The sequence below is a fragment of the Thalassophryne amazonica genome, chromosome 21 (assembly GCF_902500255.1).
Source record: "Thalassophryne amazonica chromosome 21, fThaAma1.1, whole genome shotgun sequence".
NCBI classification, from domain to species: domain Eukaryota; kingdom Metazoa; phylum Chordata; class Actinopteri; order Batrachoidiformes; family Batrachoididae; genus Thalassophryne; species Thalassophryne amazonica.
The window spans coordinates 5,115,369-5,141,481 of record NC_047123.1 but is presented as its reverse complement, the minus strand read 5'-3'; the positions used below and the strand labels follow the sequence as shown (position 1 = coordinate 5,141,481).

The 26,113-nt window shown below is 41.8% G+C and overlaps 1 protein-coding gene across 2 annotated transcripts in view; it reads left to right on the top strand.

The window, feature by feature from the left end:
• Positions 1 to 25,993, top strand: part of si:ch211-243j20.2 (uridine-cytidine kinase-like 1) — a 39,599-nt gene extending 13,606 nt beyond the window's left edge. The window contains exons 3-16 of one of the 2 annotated variants that reach the window (XR_004558412.1): positions 778 to 884; positions 3,046 to 3,216; positions 5,653 to 5,724; positions 8,990 to 9,179; positions 9,556 to 9,617; positions 11,125 to 11,141; positions 13,589 to 13,687; positions 14,147 to 14,240; positions 14,383 to 14,445; positions 14,642 to 14,764; positions 15,976 to 16,083; positions 16,488 to 16,644; positions 20,448 to 20,603; positions 25,956 to 25,993. Coding sequence is in view for 1 of the 2 variants with exons in the window: in XM_034161942.1 (XP_034017833.1) it covers positions 778 to 884; positions 3,046 to 3,216; positions 5,653 to 5,724; positions 8,990 to 9,179; positions 9,556 to 9,617; positions 11,125 to 11,141; positions 13,589 to 13,687; positions 14,147 to 14,240; positions 14,383 to 14,445; positions 14,642 to 14,764; positions 15,976 to 16,083; positions 16,488 to 16,644; positions 20,448 to 20,542 (1,358 nt within the window). In the remaining variant the exon portion in view is untranslated. Of the gene's footprint in view, positions 1 to 777; positions 885 to 3,045; positions 3,217 to 5,652; positions 5,725 to 8,989; positions 9,180 to 9,555; positions 9,618 to 11,124; positions 11,142 to 13,588; positions 13,688 to 14,146; positions 14,241 to 14,382; positions 14,446 to 14,641; positions 14,765 to 15,975; positions 16,084 to 16,487; positions 16,645 to 20,447; positions 20,667 to 25,955 lie in introns of those variants that run through there. The other variant, XM_034161942.1, reaches the window with a different exon arrangement.
• The last annotated feature ends 120 nt before the right edge of the window (positions 25,994 to 26,113 follow it).

Below are 26,113 nucleotides of genomic sequence, written 5' to 3'. Positions count from 1 at the left end.
TCACATTCGTGCAAGGGTCAAGATTTGTGTGGTGGACACGGTGGGATCACTTTAGCCCGCTCTCCTTCCTCTGGAAATGCAGATCTGTCTTAAAATCCTGAGTGACTTCTCTTATCAGGTGCTGGAAGTGCAACTTGCAGATCAGCAGCTCTGTGGACTTCTGGTAGTGACGGATCTCCCGCAGAGCCATGGTACTGGTTCTGTAACAGTGCGGATTCTTCACGCCGCCTGTAGGTGTAGCGCTTCATAGCCGGCTGCTTTCTGGACGCTTTTCCACCAGTTGATTTTCGGACGGTCTGCTTGGTTCTTGTCATATTTGCAGAGCAACAGCTTTCTTCTCAAAGCGGACACACTTGACCATAACACACACGTTGCAGTTGCGGGCGGTAATGGTCTGAAATTCAGCAGGAGCGTGGTGGGCAGGAACAGCTGCGGGATGAAGAAGAAAGTAGTCCCACACAGGGCTGTACTTTACATTTCTCTAGCTGAAAAAATGTGCCCCACCTCAGAGCAATGCAAGGTCCCTCCACAAATCTGTGTCTGGCACCAGGACTGACCAGGCTCCAGCTGCATCATGGGATAGCATTGTGTAGTCCATTTGCACACTGTGGAGGTCGTAGATCATCCGTGTGCCAGTTGACAGCTACTAAATGCCTAATATGCATTCAGACACCCTGTAGATTGTGGCACTGTGCTTTTTGTCTTCTATATAATATACCAGTTTGAGTCTTTGGCCGTAACCATGGTGTTGTGTTTTTATCTATTTCCCTTTTGTAGGTCTGTGTGGAGGAAGTGCTTCTGGGAAAACTACTGTAGCCAATAAGATCATTGAGGCATTAGATGTTCCCTGGGTGGTTCTACTCTCCATGGACTCTTTTTACAAGGTGAGAACTCGGCTCAGTGAACTCATAAGACTTTACCTTTGCTTCACGTGTGCCAGTTATCACAGGGATATGAGATTGATAATTAATCCAGATCAAAATCTAGATCTGAGGCTTTGGTAGATGCATGAGTGAGTTTCCTTCAGATTAATTATTGCCTGGTGTTCACATTATGCAGTTGCATATAAAGTTGTGAGTAAGGTGTGTGACTGCAGCTGTAGGTGAAATGTAATTTTTAAATAGCTCTGGGGCATTTTGTGATGAATAGGTTTAGGAGTGATGATGAATTTTTGTGTGTCTTGTGAGCTGAGCCCAAGTGGATTAATGAAACTTGAGTGAATTGGTCATTGTACAAGTGTGACACGTTTTGTGCAGGAGCTCACACAGCTGATGTCTACAAGTTTATGAAGAGGCAGAAGTAGTTCAGGTTTCTTCATCAACCTGATGGGGTGAAAATTTAAGTATGCTGCATCTCTGGAATTGTTTCCTGTTATTCTCTTGTTAGACCACACACTCACCTTGAGAAGGAGGCGTAGCCCTTCTCTAAAAGAACTTCAAAGCAGGTGGTTTCTTACTGGTTTTGGCTGGCTGTCACTGGTAGAATGCACAAATCTTATCAGTGACGCCATGTGACCTGTATCATTTACTGATGGCAAAAGAATAGTTGTTTAAAAAGTTCCCAATAATTTTACTCTACTAGTTGACTTGGTCGGTTTGGTTCAGTAATGTTGAAAAGTGAAAATTACAACTTTATTGTCAGTCATTGGTTAATTTCCACTTATGGTACGGTCTGTGCAGTCTTACAGCCCCTAATCAGGGGGAAAAAAGGTTAAGGCGAATGCAAAAAAAAAAAAAAAAAAAAAAAAAAAAAAAAAAAAAAAAAAAGGAAGCTTTTTTTTTAATTTATTTTGACTTTGATTTTAATGCAGACATTTTGCATACAATATTTCATAATATATATGTGGTCACTTTCTTTTCATTTAATATACATCCATTCCTGCTTTTTAGGCCTGTAACACATTCCAAAAATAAATTGAGATGGGGCAGTTTTGGGGTCAGTAATGGAAAAAATATTATGCGATGATATGTCAAACAGGTGATGGCAACATTTGGTTGTAATCATGATTTGGTGTGAACAAAAGGCTCTGAGGAACAAAGATGAGCAGAGGATTTCGAGTTTGTCAAGAAATGCATGAGAAAATTTGTTAAAAACAATGTTCCTTGAAGAAAGCTTGGAAGATATTTGCATATTTCTCCCTCTACAGTGCAGAATATGATTTAACATTTCAAAGAATCTTGGAGGAAATTCAGTGTGTAAAGGGTGCAACCCTAAGATGAACACCCATGATCTCTGATTCTTGAGATTCTCTGTTTGAAGAACTATCATTCATCAATAGCTGATATAACCACATAACCACAAAAGAGTGATACAAAGTGGTTAATCCTTTACTGTCTATACTTTTTTTTTGAATGTGTTGTACACCTTAAATGTAGGAATGGATGAATATAACAAATAAAGATGATCACACAAAACATGAAATATCCTGGGTTCATGCTGTCTGCAGTGAAATGGAAGTCAGAGTAAATGTTATTTATTTTTCTCCCATCATTTTCCATAGTGTCCATATTTTTTGATTGGGGTTGTATAAAACTGGAGGAACCATCTGGAGTAGTTAATGATTACAGTCTAGTTAAAAAAAAATACTAGTGAATGTTCATATGCCATACATGGCTGATCATATTTTGGGAGTGGCTTTTTGTAAAATATTGCTACCATATGTGGTCCCTTCAGAGCATAAAAGTTTGCTATTAATTTGAAGGTGTTAATCTGTGAAGAGACACGTTAAGTTATGAAAACATCTAGTTTCTACTTTTTGTAACCTCATATTCTGTTGACGACTATTGATTAAGGAAGAAGTTTTGATTCTGTCTGTCCTCCACACATAAAATTGGATCAAGTGACACATCGTGAGAGCAGAAAATGAATGGCACCTTTCAGTAGTGAAGTCTGCTGTCAATTCAATCCATCACCTGTGTATCATCACCTACATGTCTGAAATTATAAATGAAAGATAATTGACATCTAATTCTAATCATCATCTAATTCAAAGTGTTCAACCTGTTTGGAATCTTGAGGACTTGTGTTTGTATATCTCTGTGTCAGGTGCTGAACAAAGAAGAACAAGAGCTGACAGCAAGAAATGAGTATAACTTTGACCACCCTGATGCCTTTGACTTTGAGCTGCTCATCACCGTCCTCAGGAAGCTGAAGAAAGGTAAAAGCATCAAAGTGCCAGTGTACGACTTCACGTCCCACTGCAGGTGCAAAGAATGGGTAAGACCACTTCACCACCTGTGACTGTCTGACACACTCTGATAGCAACCGAGTGCAAGAGTTCAGATGGAACGTTTATCTGCACACACTGAATTGTGATGAGGTAGTTTTAGTTATGAATTGAGCGTTATGACTAATGAGGTGAAGTTGGACTTCTGCTGCCTGGTTTCTTTGGTGTTACGAGACACAATCTTTCTCTTTACTATACAGTCTTTAGTTGACATTTTAGCTGGTCTCTGCCTGCTGTTACCATTACAATTAAACAAGGAACTGATGCGTCACAAAGAGCTGTCTGATTGATACCACCAGCTGATACAACCAGCTGATTCATCTAGACAGCAGTGCATCACAAAAATACAAATTCTCTCATTCATTTAAAATATATTAAAATCTATGTTCATATCTTGCAGGACACTGAATTGTTTATTTTATTATTAAGTTGGTGAGACTCATTTTTAATGCTTTATTGTTTATCACTTACGTTTCTGAGTTAAAAAAAAAAAAAAAAAGATTAAGAAAATTATGTGATTCATGTGTGCAGGCCCAAGTTAATATAATCTACATGTGAGTCTCTTCACGAGGAGTCGCCAAGAGAAGAAGCCTGCAGAATTTAAATCCTACTTGGTACTGTATAAATTATAAAGTGACCCCACTTAGCTGGCGGCATAGCAGTGACTTGTCTCTTGTCATTGTAATATACGCCCACTCTGCTTGAAAATAAATGGCCGCTTTTTGCTGTACCTCTGTCTCGTATAACTGATGTTACCAAGGGGTGGTGGGGTCCCAGCTGTGCTTGTAAGTATTGTAAACAATGCCTTCAGAGCACCATCTGCTGGACAGACTACATAATGGCACCATTTCCAACAGTGTTTTTTTTATTTTTTATTTTTTCATGGTTTATTTGGTAAAAATAAGTTTTCATATTAGCAAACATAATGCTGATGCGGACCAGTCAGAGTTCAGATTTTGTTGTGAAAATGTATCTTAATGCACTGTCACCAGCTTTTCATGATGTATTGAAACAGTCTTAGAAAAAAATCATTTGCAGTTCCTTGTGGATAGTTAAGGGTTTTCTTCGCCGTTTCGTGTAGCCTGTAAAATGCAGTGAGTGGATTGATGTGTGTAGATAAATGAAGGACTCCATCTTCTGCAGGTTAACAAAATAACTCAATACAAATGCCATCATCTTGTACATCTTCAAATTACAAAGGCATATAATGACTACAAACTGCTTAAAACATCACAAAGTTTGATTTACAAGATCAAAGCCACCTGCTGAACACTGCCACCTGCTGGATACGTAATGGAAATTGGAGCAGTTGTGGTTGAAGTTCCATACATTTAGAAATGATCTAGTTTGTCAGGTTCCTTCATTTTCACTACTGCTTTTTTAAAAATGTTGTTATGATGCAGTTTGGCGTCACTTCATAAAGTGAGTAATTTAATATGTTTTTGCACAAATTTAGACAATAGCTTTGAAAAAGAGGGTCAGACAGGGAGCAGGATGGAGAGGGTTAAGATTGTTTTTGTCCAGACCTTGTGCAGTTAAAATGAGTCATTGTGACTTATCACTGAATGATTTGGTGTGCTGTAATCCGCAAAGATTATGCCTAATGTGCTAATTATTACAGATTAAGCATGCAGGGCATTAGCCAATCTAAGTGCCAGATTGTCTACCAGGAGCACTGTGAGGACTCAGTCGAGCATTGTAGCGCTCTGACAACCGCTCTCTATTTCTTTGCGATGTAATTTCATGGCTGAAAGGTGCAACAGCAGATGGGAAATGGCCTATCATGACTTGTGACTGAGAAATAATTTTATAGGCCTTTTGTAGAATGGTGAATTTAATTAAGTGTGGGTCCCAGGAGAGCCAGTGGCGTTATGGTCCAGCTCGCTGTAAGATGCATCTACCCTTCTACCAGTCAAGTGAAAGAACAGGACGACACATATCACTTTTCTGTCTCTTTCTGTGAAAATCTTGGAGGTCAGTTTCTCTTCGTCTTTCTCAGACACCCACATTTAAATACGTTACGAACCCACTGAGTCGCCTTTTCAGGAATGTGAGCAAATCAATAGTCAATTGATACCACGGAATTAATTTTCTTCTTTTTCTGCACACATTGTTGTCTTCCTCTCTTTCTCTTGCCTTGTTTTTCTTCTCTTGTGCCTTCCCAGAATCAATACTTTAGTGTCCGATTTATTGACTTTAGCACGACTCTGGTCACAGGACAATATTAGGATGGTGAAAAGCTTAAGAGCATTTTCGCTCTGATTGAGAGAGCAATTAATCTTACATACGCACAAACACACACCTTTTGGACTGTGTGTGTTTGCGTAGGGCTGATGATGGTGAGGTGGAGCATATCAAATGATCTATAATCCTGATTGGATGATTGTTTGTTACATCATTTTGATATTTTTCTTCCTTTCTTAAAGAAAACAATATACGGAGCCAATGTTGTGATCTTTGAGGGCATCCTGGCTTTTGCCAACAAGGAGCTGCTGAAGGTAAGAAAAGTGTCAGAATAACTCCTCTGATTGGCTACAGTCTGCTCTTTATTTAAAGCTACAGTGTGTAGGACTTAGTGCCATCTAGTGGTGAAGATGGGAATGACATCATGATCTTCTTTCCCTTCACATTTTTACATTGGTGACAGGGATTCACACAAAACATATAACCCAACATTTTGCAAAAAAAAAAAAAAAGGGCGGGGGGGGGGGGGGGTTCTTAAAGTTGTTAGTCTGTACTACCAACCAGTAGACTGTCTTGGTCTGCTGCTGTGACTTGGTCTGCTGCCACTGTGACCTGGACCTGGATAAGCGGTACAAAATGAGTGAATGAACATTACGGCCTTGATCGTCATGACCCCGTAGTGAGGCTCTACCTCATCCAGAGTCTCATCTGCTTCAGGCTGCAGAGTCTGCAGCTACACACCAACACCAGTGGAGCTCAGGGCCTGTGTGGGACTTACTTCTCTTCTTTACATAAGTTGTTGCTCATCATAAAACATCTACCATCCAATACATTTTGTGTAATGAGTCCACACTTTCACACACCAATTCAGTCATGGGAAGTTAGAGAAAAACTGTGTGCACAACCTTGTTTTTTGTTTGTGGTTTCACATGAGGTCAATTTGTGACTAATTGTAGGAAAAACCATTTTTGAATCTACCCCCACCCCCATTTATTGTAACAGATTTGATTAATGGCGCTGCCAGCTCGTGCACAACCATCAGGCTGATTCATACTGAACCAATTATTTGATCCTGAGAAGAGAAATTAAATCAGCCACCTGCAAATTTATCTCTTTGCTCATGACTGAACAGAGGTACAGTTTGTGCACTTGTACAAATTTCTATGATCTTAGTGCAATTGTAAAACCAAGGTCTGGTTCTGGTTCTGTCCCGGTTCATGGCATGATGTACTTCCTTTGGTGCAACTCGCACCAAAGTGTAACTCGCACCTGTAGAAAAATGCCTCATAAAAGATGTAAAAGACATATATGTCGCACCTTTTTCTGTATGATCAACTCTTTAATTTAAGATTTTTGTACATTGTTGAAGTGTACTTTTTTATGATTGCCATTTATTCTTTTGTTATGGGACTTTATTTTGTTTAGTGCTTTTATTCCTGGGAAGTTCTATGTAAATAGTTATTATAATTACTATTATTAACAACAAACTTGTGATTTGTCAGTGTATAAGTCACAGGGCCTCCAAAGGCAGTAAAAAAAAAAAAAGAATGAACAAACAATATACTCGTATACTCCCCAAAATATGGTCATTTGTAAATCAGTTGTTGATGTAGGGGTGGTCATCAAGTGGTTAGTGCACTTGGTTTCAGTGTGGAAGGTTCCTGGTTCAAACCCCACCCTTGCCACATTTCTGCCACGTAATGTGGAGTTGCGTCAGGTGTAAAACTTTCAACATGCAGATCCACCTCAGATTTTGCTGTGGCAACCCTGAGTGCACACAAGGGAGCAGCCGAAGGGTCTTACTAGGAAGTCAGTCATCAAACTTGAGCTTCTTTTAACAAGTAGTGGTTTTTATCTGATGATAATAATAATAATAATAATTGTATTTGCATAGCAGGTTATCAAGTAGTCATTACAAAATGTTTTACATTGTATCAGTATATGGAATTAAGTGAAAAAACCACAAGTAACCATATGTATGTCTGGTTATTTTAGAAAACTACAGTATCACGCAAAATAATATGAAAATTAAAAACTATCCCTCTTAAAAATCAACTTGCTCATGAATGCACCTACGGATATTTGTGTATGAGGTAACGACCCTGATCGTGAGGAGAAAATTAATTGTGCAGTCTTTATAATGAATATGTTGTAGAACCAAAGGAAATTCACCAGAATAAAAGGGGAGGTTTTTATTTATTTATTTATTTATTTATGACTAAATGATTCTGCAGCGGTGCATCGTCCTCCTCTACCTTTTTATTCAGGCGACACCATGTGTGAGTTGGGGGGGGGGGGTGTGTGAACTGGACCGTGATGATAAGCCGTGCAGTCTCCCCAGAGACCCGCCCTGCTCAGGCTGCTTCACTCACTAACAGCCATTGTCTGTGGTGATTCATGATGTTTTTTTGTCCATCCATGTAACGGGAGTCTGTCCTAGAAGTCTGTCTGATATGCTAATTCGCCGGTTTATGAAGCTGCGCTGCCGCGTGCACACGAATGCAGTCATGATTTGTTTGATGCATTTGGATTATTAGACGTATGCAGAGCTATTAAAATATAGTTATTTTCTATACTGGGATGCACGTTGCTCCTTATGTTTGTTTTATCCGTATTAAAAAGGGAGGACGGCAGCTGTGCCATTTGAAATGACTGAAGAGAAAGACCTTATTTATTGGGACAAAGCAAATGATCTTTACCCGTGTGTGCCATTTAGACGGTGCAGTTTGACTGTAGGCATCGATCAGTTTTCTGAACCTGTTTCATAAAGTTAAGGATCATAGGTAAAGCTGGAGCCTGTCCCACCACTCATTGGGCTAGAGGAGCGGTTCACCCCGGACAAGCACACAAGGACCAGGTCTGAAGTGAACCTGGGACATTCTCGCTGTGGTGCGACAGTGCTAGCTGCTTATCCACCGTGCTGCTCACTGTAATAGGCAGCATGTTACCTAATAATCTTGAGCTACGGCCTTGTTCTCTGAAAAGTCACTCCTTTACCTTTTTCATAGACACATTGCTTGTTCAGCGACATGTAATCTTTCGGTTGTTCAGATTTGCAGCCGGGAGAATCCGCGGACTTATTGTGTGTCTGAGTTATGTCTGTACCTCCTCCGTCATTCTCCGCGGAGTCTCTCACAGAATGCTGCAGTAGCTTTGGTCGTTTGGTTCTTCACTCGGTAGGTTTTTGTCTCCCCCGGTTTTGCTGAGTTGACATTCAGTGTGTTTGCTCCTTTCTTTGGATCAATGTTGGTCTTTGTTTTTAAAATGGTAGCAGTGTGCTTCCTCAGCTCATGCCCTTTTGTGATCATCTTCTAGAACGTTTTCAGTCTTGACTTGAAGGTTATATAGCTGTTGTGTGTTTTTTCTTGTCCTCCTACACTCATAATGCATATGGGGGTTTTGCTCCATATTTACATTATGACACTAATAGAGCAGCACCTGCACAATGGACAGTATTACAACCTGACAAAGAAAGGGGGAAAGAAGAAAGGCACGTTTGTGAAGGTTTTTAACTGAAAATCTGAAGTGAGTACATGAATTCCCTCTCAGTATCGTTTTGTCTATCTCTGTATCTGCCAGCTGCTGGACATGAAGGTGTTTGTCGACACAGATTCAGACATCCGTTTGATACGGAGACTGAAGAGGGACGTTTCACATCGTGGCCGAGACATAAGCGGCATCATCAAACAGTACAATACATTTGTGAAACCGGCCTTTGAGCAGTACATCGAGCCTACGATACAGCTCGCTGACATTGTAGTGCCCAGAGGTCAGTGGAGATATTTGACAAACTTTATACAATCTGCTTGGACAATGAGAATTTTTTTGTAATTGTATACTCTTTACATCACCACAGTAGATTTAAAAAAAAAAAAAAAAAAATGAAGCTATAAACATGTTCTTGCAGTGTAGACTTTTAGCTTTAATTTCAGGGGGTTAACAAAAATATTCCTTCAGCACTTGTTTTATTTGGTCCCTCCATTTTTCAAGTCTATAGGTAATTGGACAAAGTGTTCTTGATTAAGCAAAGAAAATGATGATTGTTGCATTGGCACTGAAGTTTTTGCATAGAGCTGTTGGTGGCAATTTCATTTTAAAGAACATTCTTACAGCATGTTTGTCTTCATCTCGCGTTGCATTGACAGGTGGAGATAATTTTGTAGCACTGGATTTGATTGTGCAACATGTCCACGGTCAGTTGGAAAAGGTAAGTTCTTAATGTTTGTATCTGGTAGTTGAGCAGTGATGCACAGTAGGAATGACAGATACATCCAAGATGGAGTTGGAATTACACCAAGGATCAGATCTGAGCCCTTTCTTGTTTGCAACAGTGATGGACAGTTTGATGGATGAGATCAGACAAGATTGTCCATGGATTATGGTGTTTGCAGATAACATTGTGATCTACAGTGAGAGTCGAGAGCAGGCTGAGTCTAGTCTGGAGAGGTGGAGATATGCTCTGGAGAGAAGGGGAATGAAAGTCCGTAGGAGCAACATTGAGTCCATGTGTGTGAATGAGAGGGAGGCCAGTGGAATAGTGCAGTTACAAGGAGTAGAAGTGGTGAAAGTAGATGAGTTTAAATACTTGGGGCCAACTGTCTAACTAATGGAGAGTGTGGTAGAGAGGTTAAGAAGAAAGTGCAGGCAGGGTGGAGTGGGTGGAGAATCGTGGCAGGAATGATCTGTGACCGAAGAATATCACCAAGAGTGAAGAAGAAAGTTTACAAGACAGTAGTGAGACCAGCTATGTTGTACAGCTTAGAGACGGTGGCACTAACAAAAAGACAGGAGGTGGAGCTGAAGATGGAGCGATTTTGTTTGGGAGGGACGATAATGGACTGGATTAAGAATGAGCTCAGGTGGGACGGTTTGGAGACATTCAGAAAAGACTTTGACTGGTTGGACTTGGACCCAGGGTATACAGGTTGAAGGATGCTGAGGATGGAGCCACCAGGCAGGAGGAGAAAAAGAGGTTTATGGATGTGGTGACGGAGGACATGCAGGTGGTTGGTGAGACAGAGGAAGATACAGAGGACAGGCTGAGATGGAAACGATTGATCTGCTGTAGCACCACCTAACGGGAGCAGCCAAGAGAAGGAGTTGGACATTGAGGAGGAGTTCACTAGTACAGCATGATTTTTGGATTGTCTTGGTTTCCACCTATAGAATGTACAAATAATAATACAGTATATTTTTGACGTTGAAGTAATTTTGAAATATAACTCGCAGGACCGGACAAACAAATGAAAAAAAAAACCATGAGATATAGTCCAGAAAATACTGTAAGTGGTGAGCCGAAAAACAAAACATTGCAGTAATCAATTCTGGATGACACAAAAGCATGAATCAAAAACTTCAGCATCTCCAATCGATAGCATTGATGTGCTCCTTGCAGTATTTTGTAAATGGGAAAGAGAACAGCCCTGCTGCAGCCCGTTAACATGTGCACGCTTCCACAAATCTACGAGTTACATTTGGTCATAAAATCACAACAATAAACCAGTGGACGTGCAGGTTTGATAAACTTTATGAGGATCTGTTTTCACAAACCTACTTTGTGCAGTTTCTTGTTGTAAATGATCCTTTATTTATTTATTTATTTAAAGAAGGGCTTATGCGTTTTTTTCTTGTGTTTTTCACTATTTGCGCACACCTCGGTGACCCTGTGCGTGCATGGCCCCTCTGACTGGATGAATGCTGTGCAACCGTTCCAGCGTGAGATCAATGTGAGGTACTGTATGTCTGCTGTAGTTTTATCTTCTTCCCCCTGTGTCCTTCTGGACGTGCTTTCAGTTTCCATCTGTGAAAGCGTTAATTATGAAAACAGTCAAAACAAAAGCATGAATAGTCATTTTATTTGCGTTGCAGCTGAGCTCCCAGTGAATGATTGAATGATGCAGCAGAATTACCAACCCGCAATGAAAACACATGGAACCTTTCAGCCTGCACATTAAACCTCTCACTCAGAGGAAGGTCACATGACTGTAGCTGTGTTGTTTTCTGCTTTGATGAGTCTTCTGTCGGTGTAGTATCGGAGCATATCTTGTCTCCTGGCGTTGTTTGTGCAGTCCTTGAAAATGCTTATCTGCTTTTGTCCAGTTATTGATAAGAAATGCAGCACAGACCTGTATGGAGTATACCGTGTTTCACTTTAGTTTTACAATAAGTACAATATTTGAGTGTACTGACGTAAGCCGCTAGGTCGCATTCCTGCTTCTCCATTGTTATTCTTGTCTTCTTGCTCTTACCCACATGTTTAGGTGAAATCTGCTGTGTGTGGCCTTTAAGTGTGAACAGGACATGTGCTAAGACAAGTGTAGCACGTGGTCATTAGCACGGCGGCAGCTTCCAGGCACACCCGCTGCTGGCTGAGTGAACTACAAAATGAATTGGCGGATTATTGTCTCAGTCAGTACCAGTGTTTGTCTCAGTCCCAGTGGAATGTGATGCAGTTATTTAAACAAATGGTGAGCATTAGCAACTGCTAATGTACAGTCAGAGACGTTTTAACGCTGCACCCTCAGCCATCATGTTTTTTTTTTTTGTTTTGTTTTTTTTGCTGTGCTGGTAACAGCGTTGGGCTTGTACAGGAAAACTGTAGATGAGTGAGTGCATGGGAATAACTCAGAGCAATAAATGCCAGTATCTTGTAACTCACTAAATTAACCGATCTCACAAAGCGAGAGCTGTGTTCGGGTGCATGGCAGTAAGTCGGACCCGTCTCCGGTGGAGGTTGGCCTCCACCAGGGCTGCACCTCGTCACCAATCCTGTTTGTGATATTCATGGACAGGATATTGAGGCGTAGTCGGAAGGAGGAGGGTTTCCAGTTTGGTGGGGTCAGGGTCTGATCACTGCTTTTTGCAGATGATGTGGTCCTGTTGGCTTCATCGGCCTGTGACCTCCAACACTCACTGGATCTGTTCACAGCTGAGTGTGAAGCAGCTGGGATGAGGATCAGCACCTCTAAATCTGAGGTTATGGTTCTCAGCGGGAAACTGATGGATTGCCTACTCCAGGTAGGGAATGTGGTCTTGCACCAAGTGAAGGAGTTCCAGTACCTCGGGGTCTTGTTCACAAGTAAGGGGACAATGGAGTGTAAGATTGGCTAGAGATTCGGCACAGCAGGGGTAGTGTTGCATTCACTCTACTGTACTGTGTGACGAAAAGGGAGCTGAGCCAAAAGGCGAAGCTCTCGATCTACTGGTCAGTCTTCGTTCCTACTCTCGCTAATGGGAATGAGAGGTTGGGTCATGACCCAAAGAACTAGATTGCGGGCACAAGCGGCCGAAATGGGCTTCCTTGGGAGGATGGCTGGTGTCTCCCTTAGAGACAGGGTGAGAAGCTCAGTTATCCGTGGGGAGCTCGGAGTAGAGTCGCTGCTCCTTCATGTTGAAAGGAGCCAGCCTGGGAACACCTCGGGATCCCCCAGTCAGAGGTGGTCAATGTGGCCCGGGGAAGGGAAGTCTGAGGTCCGTGCTGGAGCTGTTGCCCCGCCAACCCCGAACCTGGATAAGCGGTTGAAGATGAGCGAGTGATGAGTAATGAGGATGTAATCAGTGGACAGTGGCCAACTTTGATGCACCAGATCAATCAAAAATCAGCTTTATTCAGCCAGTGTAATGTCCCCTAGACATGTCTGCCACCTGCTGGATGTTCAGGTGAGTGTCGGCAAATGTTAAATGACAGCCATGGGGAGAAACATGACGCCCAGTGCACGGCCAAATGGGAGGTGAAATATCTAATAGAATGGTTAAATGGATAGAATGTATGACAGGGGATAATAGCAAAACTTTTCTTTAGTGGAAGGAGGAGGACTGCATTTCTGTTGCACGTTTCCATTTATGTAGCAGATGCTCAAAGTGCTTTGCAGTGATGCCTCACATTTACTTTCCCAGTCAGGTATCCATTTTTATACCCGGGTGGACTGGGACAGTGCAGATCAAGTGTCTTGTCCAAGGACACAGACAGCATGAAGCTGGATTCTAACACAGGTCTACATATTGACAGGCCGGCTCATTATCCACTGAGGTACCTGCTCCAGAACTGGAGCTGGATTGAGTGTTTTGGAACGAGAATTAAAATGTCATTAATCGGAGGCCACGTCCTCATCTGTTCCTACGGGGTTTAATCTTTATTTTCATCGTCCTTGTTTTTCACGCTGTGTCTTCTTGCCACAGATCGGCTCTGGCCTCGGCTCACCAGGGGCAGCCTTTACCCAAAACCCTGAGTGTCATGGAATCCACGCCACAGGTTCACGGCATGCACACCATCATCAGGTCAGAAAACACACCACTCTGCCCGGAGAAGATACCAGACTCCCCAACTAGTTGGGCTTTTATTGATTTGTCATATCAAATCAAAATTCAAACTGGCCAAACGTCTGTACTTATTTATTCCAGTGGAAACAAGGAACACATTAAAGATATTTAACCCTGTGCTCTTTGGGAGTGGGTGTGACCGACTAGTCTTTCCAAATGGTCACAAAATGTTTTCCCCCCTTGATTTATGAAATATGTATTTCTAGAATAAATTTGACTTCTATTCCAGTGGTACTTGTAGTCCGGATATATGGTTTTATGTGAGCCTGATCGCAGATCTTAAGCTGGATTTTGATTTGCTGTAAAACCTGTAACATTTCCTCTCACAGAGACGGTGTAGATGTTAGCAAGGTCGCGTGAGCAGTTTTGTGAGATGATAAGTTCAGGTTGGTCATGTCTTTTGTCGTGTTTGTGCAGGAACAGAAAGACGAACCGTGACGAGTTTATCTTCTACTCCAAGAGATTAATGAGGCTCCTGATAGAACACGCGCTCTCCTTCCTGCCTCTCAAGGTGAGTTTGTCTCTGTGTGAATCATTCTGATCTCTTTGCGCCGTGATGTCGTGCTTTCACAAAAGTGGAATTGTCACGTGAATGTTAAGATGCAGCTTTCACGATGGTAAGTTGGCAGAATGTTTCCTGTCCATCTTTGCAGTCGGTATCTGTGGAGACGCCGCAGGGTGGAGCCTACGAGGGGAAGAGGCTGAGCGGGAAACGAGTGAGTCTGCGTTTCAAGAAACCGAACCAACATGTTTGTGCTTCTAAGAACTGGGCTCAGGGTTCCGTAGTCCCTCTGACAACATTCAGTCTGTTAATCGGTGATGCTGCTGCTTTTTTCTTCCTGGTTCAGAGCTCGTGTAATCTTTGAATGTCCATGTGCCACACTCAGTGTGCGTGTGTTTGTGTGTGCGTAGATCACCGGAGTGTCCATCCTGAGAGCCGGAGAGACCATGGAACAGGCTCTCACAGCCGTGTGCAAAGACATCAGACTGGGAAAGATCCTCATCCAGACCAACCACGACACAGGAGAACCAGAGGTTTGTCCTAAAACAACTTCTTCCGCTACCTACGACCGTGTGACGTCTCTGCGTGACGCTAACGGCCGACACACCGCAACACCACAACAGAAAATAGTTGATGTTAAAGGCGTTTTCTCATAAGAGTTCTGGGCGACGTCTGGAGTTCCCCGTTCACACAACAGGAGACTGTCCGTGTCAGACACGTTCTCACCAGCCAGCAACCTCCAGGGTTGAAAAATATGAAGCCATGAATCTTAAAACCTGCAGTTCCTTTGAATGGCCACTTGAGGCTCACGCCCACAGTGAGTCTCTTCCTATAAAAGTTCGTTGTAATCATCTTTAGAACTTTGTACCAAAAACAGGGTTTTGGTCTCTGTAGCTACTTTCTTTGTTCATGACGCTTGTACAGGAATAAAGGTTTATTTCAATCGTTTATACGATTTTTAGCCATGAAGATGTGATTATAGGGGGCGTGGCTGCTTTGAGTCACAGTCCGCGCTCCGGTCCAACCGCTGGAGTCTCGACCATATTTGTTCTTTATGAGCATTTCACGTTTTCCTTCATAGGTTCAGTGCGTTTTGCCATGTTCGCATTACCTTCTGTGCTAACAAATCTCACGGGGCTTTTAGTGCTGCCGTTTCACCACAGCGTGATGCCGCCACCGCCACGTGATTGATTTTTATATGACGTACAGGTGACCGCTGACACAGAATGCTCAGCTGTGATCTCATAAAATCATTGACTTAAAATTCACCCACAATCCTTCTGGTGAACTCAAGTCTCAGGTTCATGGAATTTTTATTTTTAAACAATCGTTTCATGTTTGTCACTTTATCATGAAACTGACTGAAGTTGGTCAGTGTCTCTTGGTGGCTTCCCTCACCTGTCTCCTTTGTCAACAGTTTTTGAGGCTGTCTTGCACCACAAAGATTCACAGCTGTCGTACTTTTTCCATTCATAATTAAATAAGTTGTATTCCAGAGGATAATTAGTGACTTGTTTTTATTTACTTTATTTTTTTTTTTTTTTACAGATTGTTGGTTTTCGTTTAACTAACTGATACGGTGTTCATGCCCGTTATGTATTTTGTTCAGTGTATTTGATTCACATTGTGAAGTTTCTTTGTCAAGATCTTACTTGTATGTGTGATTGTAAATGTTTTTTTTTTTTCAACAGCTGATTCTGTGATATGTTTTTTTTTTTTGTTGTTTTTTTTCTTTCTCCCACAGCTTCATTACCTTCGCCTGCCAAAGGACATCAGTGAGGATTATGTTATTCTGATGGACAGCACCGTGTCCACTGGAGCTGCTGCTCTCATGGCCATTCGAGTGCTGCTGGTGGGTTTTCCTCCGTCCAATTTTTAATGATTCATCAGTTTGTGTTCTTTTTAAAGATATCAACATATAGTACCTTAGTTCTTAGGTTTCCATTTGATAGCATAATGATTATACTTTTTATTTTCCTATAGTATGCTAACAGTTACTTTAGATAGATAACAATACACATTACATCATAGCTTCTGTTTATATAACTTTAAATGCTGTCGTGTTAATTATACACATAACTTTAGTTAGTGTTGGTACACAGGATGTTTTAGATGTTAAATATTTGCAGCCTGGTCTTTGTTCCTGTGGTTCAGCTTTTTCACACTTTCTGTATTTGTTCTATTAAAGTCGACTCGGTCACTTTTTTAAATTCAGAACAAATAAGTTTCTTGTTTCTCTCTGTGTTTTCTGTTAAGGACCATGATGTGGCAGAAGATAAGATCTTCCTGTTGTCTCTGCTAACGGCAGCACTGGGCGTGCACTCTGTGGCTTACGCCTTCCCAAAGGTCCGCATCATCACCACCGCCATCGACATGGAGGTCAACGAGCAGTTCCACATCATCCCGGGCATCGGTGAGGTTTTACATGTTTCACGTGACTTGGTGACCTGCAGCTCAGTTTGAGTCTGAAACACTAGTTTTGTGTAAGTTAGTGGTGACGTGTCCACTGATCGATCCGTATCTGTGCTGCCATCTTGTGACAAAAGCTTTTCTGCATGTTGTGTGAGACTTTTATGTCTCTTGTCCACCTCATTTCAAGTTCTATAATTTTCTGCACTTAATCCGGGACAGTGCTATGATTATTTTTTAGAATTTCTTGTTTGGACCTCCAACACTCTAGCGCCACCATTGACTTAAATTTTGAATTGTATGCCTGATTTTTGAAAATCATGCTCTTGGTTTTCTTGGATTAAGTGGAGTTCTGTGCACTCTGTGGTGTCTGATATTGATATGTTATAAAATTTCCAACATTGGACATTTTAGATTCTGTGAAGTCTTTAAAAGATTAAATAAAACTCAAAAGCAACACATTTTGTACAGTCTTGACAAAAATTGGCATAATTGACATTCAGACCAAGCCCCACAGTTCTATCTTCAAAGTTATTTCGCTTTTCAATCATAGTCATTTGAATCTGGGGACTGAGCTGACAAATAGGAAGTGAGGTCATATCTCCGCTGCATTTTTATGTATCAAAGCCAAACTTGGCACAAGGGTTCGCGACCCCATTGTCAGGAAGCACCAAAAAAAAAAAAAGAAAGAAGTAAATAAACTGCAGTGTCATTTGTCCTCTAGAGGGTGCTGCTTCATATACAGTGAGGAAAATAAGTATTTGAACACCCTGCAATTTTGCAAGTTCTCCCACTTAGAAATCATGGGGGGATCTGAAATTTTCATCTTAGGTGCATGTCCACTGTGAGAGACATAATCTAAAACAAAAAAATCCAGAAATCACAATGTATGATTTTTTTTAAATAATTTATTTGTATGTTACTGCTGCAAATAAGTATTTGAACACCTACCAACCAGCAAGAATTCTGGCTCACACAGACCTGTTAATTTTTCTTTAAGAAACCCTCTTATTCTGCACTCTTTATTAATTGCACCTGTTTGAAGTTGTTACCTGTATAAAAGACACCTGTTCACATAATCAATCACACTCCAACCTGTCCACCATAGCCAAGACCAAAGATCTGTCTAAGAACACCAGGGACAAAACTGTAGACCTGCACAAGGCTGGGATGGACTACAGGACAACAGGCAAGCAGCTTGGTAGAAGACAACAACTGTTATGATTATTTATTAGAAAGTGGAAGAAACACAAGATGACTGTCAATCTCCCTCGGTCTGGGATTCCATGCAAGATCTCACTTTGTGGGGTAAGGATGATTCTGAGAAAGCTCAGAACTACACAGGAGGACCTGGTCAATGACCTGAAGAGAGCTGGGACCACAGTCACAAAGATTACATTAGTAACACATGATGCTGTCATGGTTTAAAATCCTGCAGCAAGGTCCCCCTGCTCAAGCCAGCACATGTCCAGGCCCGTTTGAAGTTCACCAGTGACCATCTGGATGATCCAGAGGAGGCATGGGAGAAGGTCATGTGGTCAGATGAGACCAGAATAGAGCTTTTTGGAATCAACTCCACTTACAATGTTTAGAGGATGAGAACAACCCCAAGAAAACCATCACAACCATGAAGCATGGGGGTGGAAAGATTCTACTCTGGGGGTGCTCTTCTGCAAAGGGGACAGGATGACTGCACCGTATTGAAGGGAGGATGGATGGGGTCATGTATTGCGAGATTTTGGCAAACAACCTCCTTCCCTCAGTAAGAGCATTGAAGATGGGTCATGGCTGGGTCTTCCAGCATGACAATGACCCCAAACACACAGCCAGGGCAACTAAGGAGGGGCTCTGTAAGAAGCATTTCAAGGTCCTGGAGTGGCCTGGCCAGTCCCCAGACCTGAACTCAATAGAAAATCTTTGGATGGAGCTGAAACTCCACACCTGAAAGATTTGGAGAAGATCTGTGTGGAGGAGTGGACCAAAATCTCTGCTGCAGTGTGTGGAAAAACTGGTGAAAAACTACAGGAAACGTTTGACCTCTGTAATTGCAAACAAAGGCTACTGTACCAAATATTAACACTGATTTTCACAGGTGTTCAAATACTTATTTGCAGCAGTAACATACAAATAAATTATTTAAAAAAAATCATACTTTGTGATTTCTGATTTTTTTTATTTTTTTTTTAAGATTATGTCTCTCACAGTGGACATGCACCTAAGATGAAAATTTCTGACCCCCTCCATGATTTCTAAGTGGGAGAACTTGCAAAACCGCAGGGTGTTCAAATACTTATTTTCCTCACTGTATACTCTGGCTTTAGTCCATGTTTCTGCCAAGACTTTTGTCTGAAAGTCAGTGAAAAGACATTTGTAACAAAATGGAACCTCTCATTTAATTTCAATTTATTTTATTATACAGCGCTAAATCACAACAAAACTGCCTCAAGGCACTTCACATGAGTAAGTTATAACCTTACCAACCCCTAAAGCAAGCACACAGTGGTAAGAAAAACTCCCTCTAGTGGAGCAGATAACTGTAACAATTGTTCATTTCTGGAAACAAGCACCAAAATTGGCACACATGCCCCTTAAACATTACTCTTTTGAAAACAACTGAGTATCCACTTGAGTTTTCAATAGGTGGCCAGGTGGGGGTCTGTTGAAGAATTACACAGGGGTCAAAAATTAAAAATGTTTAAATCATACTGAAAACTATACCACATTATTTGTATGAACCTAACGATGGATTATTATGGGGTAAAGACATTAAGGATGGTGACAAAGATCAATTTCAGTTTGTACAGGGGTCAAAAGTTAAAGTTGCTCTAATTTTGGCAAAATGTGGTACAAATTATTGGTCGAAATAATAGGATTAATAAATGAAATAGTTTTGACTGTGTTGAATGCTTGGTCTGCAAGGTAAAGGTCAAACAATGTCAGCGTCCATTGGATTCTATGTTAACCTGTAACATGATAACTAAGCATGACACACGGTGCAAACTATTCCTTTTTAAAACCCTATTAACTCAACCAATAAGTTGCATCACTTTTTACAATATTTGGAGCAACTTTAACTTTTGACCCCTGTACAAACTAAAGCTGACTTTTGTTACCATTCTTGCTGTTTTTACCCCATAACTCCAGAACATTCAGTCATAGATAGTCCAAACTATACCTTTTTGGAATCTTTAGGTTCAGATAAATAATGTGGTATAGCTTTCAATATGACTGGAACATTTTTAAATTTTGACCCCAGTGTAATTCTTAAATTGACCCCTACCTGGCCGCCTGTTGAAAATTCAAGTGGATACAGTTTTTTCAAAAGAGTAATGTTTAAGGAGTATTTGTGCCAACTTTGGTGCTTGTATCACCATTTGAAGGATTCCTCTGTAAACATTCTGTTATCTGCTGCACTACTCTGAGGATATTGAGATGAAACCTCAAGCAGACCAGACCCAGAGGGGTGAACCTCTGCTTGGGCCATTCTAACAGTTACAAGGTCTTATTAAACTGTGTGTAATCTTAAACATGTGCCTTACATGGAGGAGTCACATTGATGTGTTTGTGTGTTGGAGTCAGTCGTTGGTATAAATCCTTTTCAGTGTCTCTCAAAGCCGCCGGTGGATACTCAAGTTCTTGTTCTGACGTGGTTTCCTTGTCTTTGCTTCAGATAAATTTCCAAACAAAATCTCTTGAAACATGTGAAACAGTCTTGAGTTGTAATGTTGAATTGCCATTTTGTTAACATCTTTGTTTCTTGGCACCTGCTATTTTATTTTATTTTATTTGTTTATTTTTTGTCTTCAGGTAATTTTGGGGATCGTTACTTTGGGACAGACGCGCCCTCAGACTGGTGTGAAAGTGATGAAGGGATGGACTTCTTAATACCATGTCACAGCTGACAGAAAGTCCGTCCCGCGTCCCTCACTGTCCCGCTCTGCCTCTGTCCTCTCCATCACGGAGGTAATGATCCATAAGCGGCTTCCAGTTCCCGTCTGTTCAAGAGATTCTCCGAGTGCGACTAGTTTTTTCATGAAGTCGGTCAGGAAGTGAACCTGCGTTTTTTTTTTTTTTTTACTCATGTCGGTCAGGACTCTGTGGTGACATCAGCTGCTCAAATTAAAGTTCACCTTTTTTCTTTTTTTTTCTTTTCTAACCATAGTTGTGTTAAAAAGGTAGCAGTCAAGCGCCTGAGTGCTCTCTGGGCCCGACTGGACTCGTCTCACCACGAAGGCAAAAGATGCGGCCTGTCTGTGCACTGTGGTAACGTCAGCATTTAAAGAGCAGTTAGAAACTCTGTGGACAGTCCACGTGCAACACGCGTCATTTCAAGGTCACAGGTCAAATCAGTTATCGTCAACAATACATTAATGACGATATCTCAAATTAGATGAGATGTTGAGATGTGGCTTCCTTCTCCCAACGCAAACAAACGCGTCAGACTGGTGATGTCATCGAGGTTGTCTGGTAAGGTAACGTGATGTCAGTTTGCTGGTGGTGGCGTGGCACCGGACGCCATCTTTACAATGAAATTGAGAGTGAGCAGCCGCCTTAAAGATCCAGACATATTCAAACTGTAATATAAAAGTTCTGTGTTAACTTACAAGATTCATACATTTGTGGTTATTTTAAATCTGTACTGAGATGATTTATTCTCTGGTGAAACTATGACTGTAAAATTCTGCTGAAGATTCAGATTTCACCTTCAGAGCATTCTTCTTCTTCTTTGTCTTTCGGCTGTTCCCGTTAGGGGTCGCCACAGCAGATCAATCGTTTCCATCTCACCCTGTCCTCTGTATCTTCCTCTGTCACACCAACCACCTGCATGTCCTCTCTCAGCACATTCATGAACCTCCTCTTTGGTCTCCCTCTTCTCCTCCTGCCTGGTGGTTCCATCCTCAGCGTCCTTCTCCCTATATACCCTGGGTCCCTCCTCTGCACATGTCCAAACCATCTCAATCTCGCCTCTCTGACTTTGTCTCCAAACCGTCCCACCTGAGCTGTCCCTCTGATATGTTCATTCCTGATCTTGTCATTCTTGTCACTCCCAAAGAGAATCTCAACATCTTCAGCTCTGCCACCTCCAGCTCTGCCTCCTGTCTTTTTGTTAGTGCCACCGTCTCTAAACCTTACAATATAGTTGGTCTCACTACTGTTTTGTAAACTTTCCCCTTCACTCTTGCTGATATTCTTCGGTCACAAATCACTCCTGCCACCTTTCTCCACCCACGTCACCCTGCCTGCACTCTCTTCTTCACCTCTCTACCACACTCTCCATTACTTTGAACAGTTGACCCCAAATATTTAAACTCATCTACTTTCACCACTTCTACTCCTTGTAACTGCACTATTCCACTGGGCTCCCTCTTATTCACACACATGTACTCAGTCTTGCTTCTACTGACTTTCATTCCCCTGCTCTCCAGAGCATATCTCCACTTCTCCAGACTAGACTCAACTTGCTCTCTACTCTCACTACAGATCACAATGTCATCTGCAAACATATTAGTCCATGGGGACTCCTGTCTGATCTCATCCGTCAACCTGTCCATCACCACTGCAAACAAGAAAGGACTCAGAGCTGATCCTTGGTGTAATCCCACCTCCACCTTGAATGAGTCTGTCATTCCGACTGCGCATCTCAGCGCTGTCACACTATTCTTGTACATGTCCTGCACTACCCTAACATACTTCTCTGCCACTCCAGACTTCCTCATACAATGCCACAACTCTTCTCTTGGCACCCTATCATAAGCTTTTTCTAAGTCCACAAACACACAATGTAACTCTTTCTGGCCTTCTCTGTGCTTCTCCAACAGTATTCTCAGAGCAAACATTGCATCTGTAGTGCTCTTTCTCGGCATGAAACCATATTGCTGCTCACAGATCTTCACCTGTTTTCTAAGCCTAGCTTCTACTACTCTTTCCCATAACTTCATGCTGTGGCTGATCAGCTTTATGCCTCTGTAGTTACTGCAGCTCTGCACATCACCCTTGTTCGTGAAAATAGGAACCAGCACACTTCGTCTCCACTCCTCAGGCATGCTCTCACTTTCCAAGATTTTATTAAACAATCTGGTTAGAAACTCTACTGCCATCTCTCCTAGACATTTCCATGCCTCCACTGGAATGTCATCTGGACCAGCTGCCTTTCCACTCTTCATCCTCTTCATAGCAGTCCTTGCTAATCTCTTGTACTTCCTGATTTACTCTCACCACATCATCCAGCCTTTTCTCTCCCTCATTTTCTTTATTCATCAGCTCTTCAAAATATTCCCTCTACCTTCTCAGCACACACTCCTCACTTGTCAGCACATTACCATGTGCATCTTTTACCACCCTAACCTGCTGCACATCCTTTCCAGCTCTGTCCCTTTGTCTGGCCAATCGGTACAAGTCCTTTTCTCCTTCCTTACTATTGAACTTCTTGTACAGCTCGCAATATGCCTTTTCCTTTGCTTTTGCCACTTCTCTTCTCGCCTTACGCCGCATCTCCTTGTACTCCTGTCTACTTTCTTCATCTCTCTGACTATCCCAAAACTTTTTTGCCAACCTCTTTCTCATTATGCTTTCCTGGACCTCTTCATTCCACCACCAAGTCTCCTTGTCTTCCTTCCACTGTCCAGATGTCATACCCAGTACTGCCCTAGCTGTCTCCCTCACCACATCTGCAGTACTTTTCCAGTTGTCCAAAATTGCTTCCCCTCCAACCAGTGCTTCTCTCACCTGCTCGCTAAATTTCACACAACAGTCTTCCTCCTTCAGCTTCCACCATCTGATCCTTTGTTTAGCTCTCACTCTCTTCTTCTTCTTTACCTCTAAAGTCATCCTACAAACAACCATCCTATACTGTCTAGTGACACTCTCTCCTGCTACCACCTTACAGTCTGTGATTTCTTTTAGCTTGCATCTCCTATAAAGAATGTAGTCCACCTGTGTGCACCTTCCTCCACTCTTATATGTTACCCTGTGCTCCTCCCTTTTCTTAAAGTAGGTATTCACCACAGCCATTTCCATTCTTTTTGCAAAATCAACTACCATCTGTCCTTCCCCATTCCTATCCTTGATACCATATCTACCCATTACTTCCTCATCACCTCTGTTCACCAACATGCCCATTGAAGTCTGCTCCTATCACCACTCTTTCATGCTTGGGTTCACTCTCCACCACCTCATCTAACACACTCCAGAAATCTTCTTTCTCCTTCATCTCACAACCTACCTGTGGGGCATATGCACTGATGATATTCATCATCACCCCTTCAATTTCCAACTTCACACTCATCACCCTGTCAGACACTCGCTTAACCTCCAACACACTTTTAACATACTCTTCCTTTAAAATGACCCCAACACCATTTCTCTTCCTGTCCTCACCATGGTACGACAACTTGTACCCACCACCGATGCTCCTGCTCTTACTTCCCTTCCACTTGGTCTCTTGCACACACAATATGTCTACCTTTCTCCTGTCTATCATATCAGCCACCTCTCTCCCTTTACCAGTCATACTACCAACATTCAAAGTCCCCACTCTCATTTCCACCCTTCTAGTTTTCTTCTTCTCCCGCTGTTCGTGGCAACGTTTTCCTCCTCTTCTTTGTCGTCTTCACCCAGCAGTAGCCCAATTTCCACCGGCACCCTGTTGGGCAATAGCACCGGTGGCGGACATTGTTAACCTGGGCCGCGACCGATCCGGTATGGGAATTCGATTCTGAGTCTGCATAGTTGGGTTGGCTTGTTTTACGCCGGATGCCCTTCCTGACGCAACCCTCCTCATTTATCCGGGCTTGGGACCGGCACTCAGAATGTACTGGCTGCACACCCCATGTGGCTGAGTTTTCACCTTCAGAGCATCAACACAGAAAAATAAAGTCAGCTTCAGCAAAAAGCAGAGAACAGAGCAGCTAAATTCTGAGACTGTATTGATATAGTTTGGTGTATTACCGGGGGGGGCAAAGACCTCACTGCCTGGATTTCTTCAGACTTTTTGAAACCACAAATATAACAGTGATTATAAACTCAGTTGAGTTATTTTGTTGGCATTTTCAGCACAAGTTGGATATTTGTTGCATCCAGTTTTGGACATTCACGCGTTTATTATGGGACAGTCATTGTCGAGCGCTCAGAGGCTTTGTTGGCAACTACTTGTTCTTTTTCTTGCTGTTATTTCCATTAGGGGGCACCACAGCAGGTCATCTGTCCACGTTTCACCCTGTACAATGAGTCATCTTCTGTCTCACCAACCACCTGTGTGTCCTCCCTCAGCACATCCACAGACCTCCTCTTTGTCCTCCTCCTCCTGCCTGCCTGCTGGTTCCACCCTCAGCATCCTTCTCTCTTTATACCCACATCCCTCCTCTGTACATGTCCAAATGAACTAACCCGTTTGTCTGACTTTGTCTTCAAACTGTCCTACCTGTGCTGTCTCTGATTCTTAATCCTGTCCACCCTCCTCACTTGCAATGAAAATCACAACATCTTTAGCTCCGCCTCCTGTTGTCTTGCTAAAATATTAGCAGTCAAGAGGTGGTGCTTGTGGGATTGGGGCGGATTGGACGTCACCATCCAGGCAGTGCCCGATTCCACTTAACTCCTGGCCAACCCATAAATGGATAAAGAGGTGGAGCTTGGCAAAACACACCCATGTAGCTTGAAGTTACCAAGCTAATTATAACTAACAAGGAAAGTGATCTGAAATTGATGAGAGTAAAAAGCAATTTTTAATCTGGAGCTTTGAAAATTGAGAGAATATTGAAAAGGGGAATTTCTGGTTTATTAGTAGCATGAACTCCTTTAATGTCAGTTACACGGAATCTAGAAGTTTGGGTTACTGTTTACTATGTTCTATAACATGAAGGAATATATCCTAAATGTGCTTAAATATGCTTTAACCTTTTGTGATTTTTTTTCCCCATTCAGTATCATCATAATATTATTTATCTTTTGAGCTAAAAATACATTGTTACATATGAGTGTGTTTTAATGTTTAGAAGTCATCATTTATATATTAATCGAGCTTGTTGCTGTTGAAGAATATATTACTCATGCTCTTAGTGATCAACATTTATCAATGCTTATTAAACATGTAATCAATAGCTAAGGTTAATTACATGATATCTATATATTCAAATACTCTTGGGTTATATGTTCGAATGCTGTTGTATTGTGTCTACCAAATTAAAGGTATGTTATGTTTGATTATATTTGCTTTTGCTCAAATATTAGTTTAGTTTCTTAGCAAGCTGTCATGAAGAAATGTTATTTATATAATCATTTTCAAGTCTTGTAAATGTGATGTGTGTTTCTGTTTAGGTGAGGCCCTGAAGATATGCTGACAGTTATTCAGCTAGTAAAAAAAACAAAATTTCTTATCAGTTCCACAACAGAAGAGGACAGAAGACTTAACAGCGCATGTGGGCAGGACCATGTCCTGAAACAGAGGGATCAAGACCACCCAGATGAAGGACAAC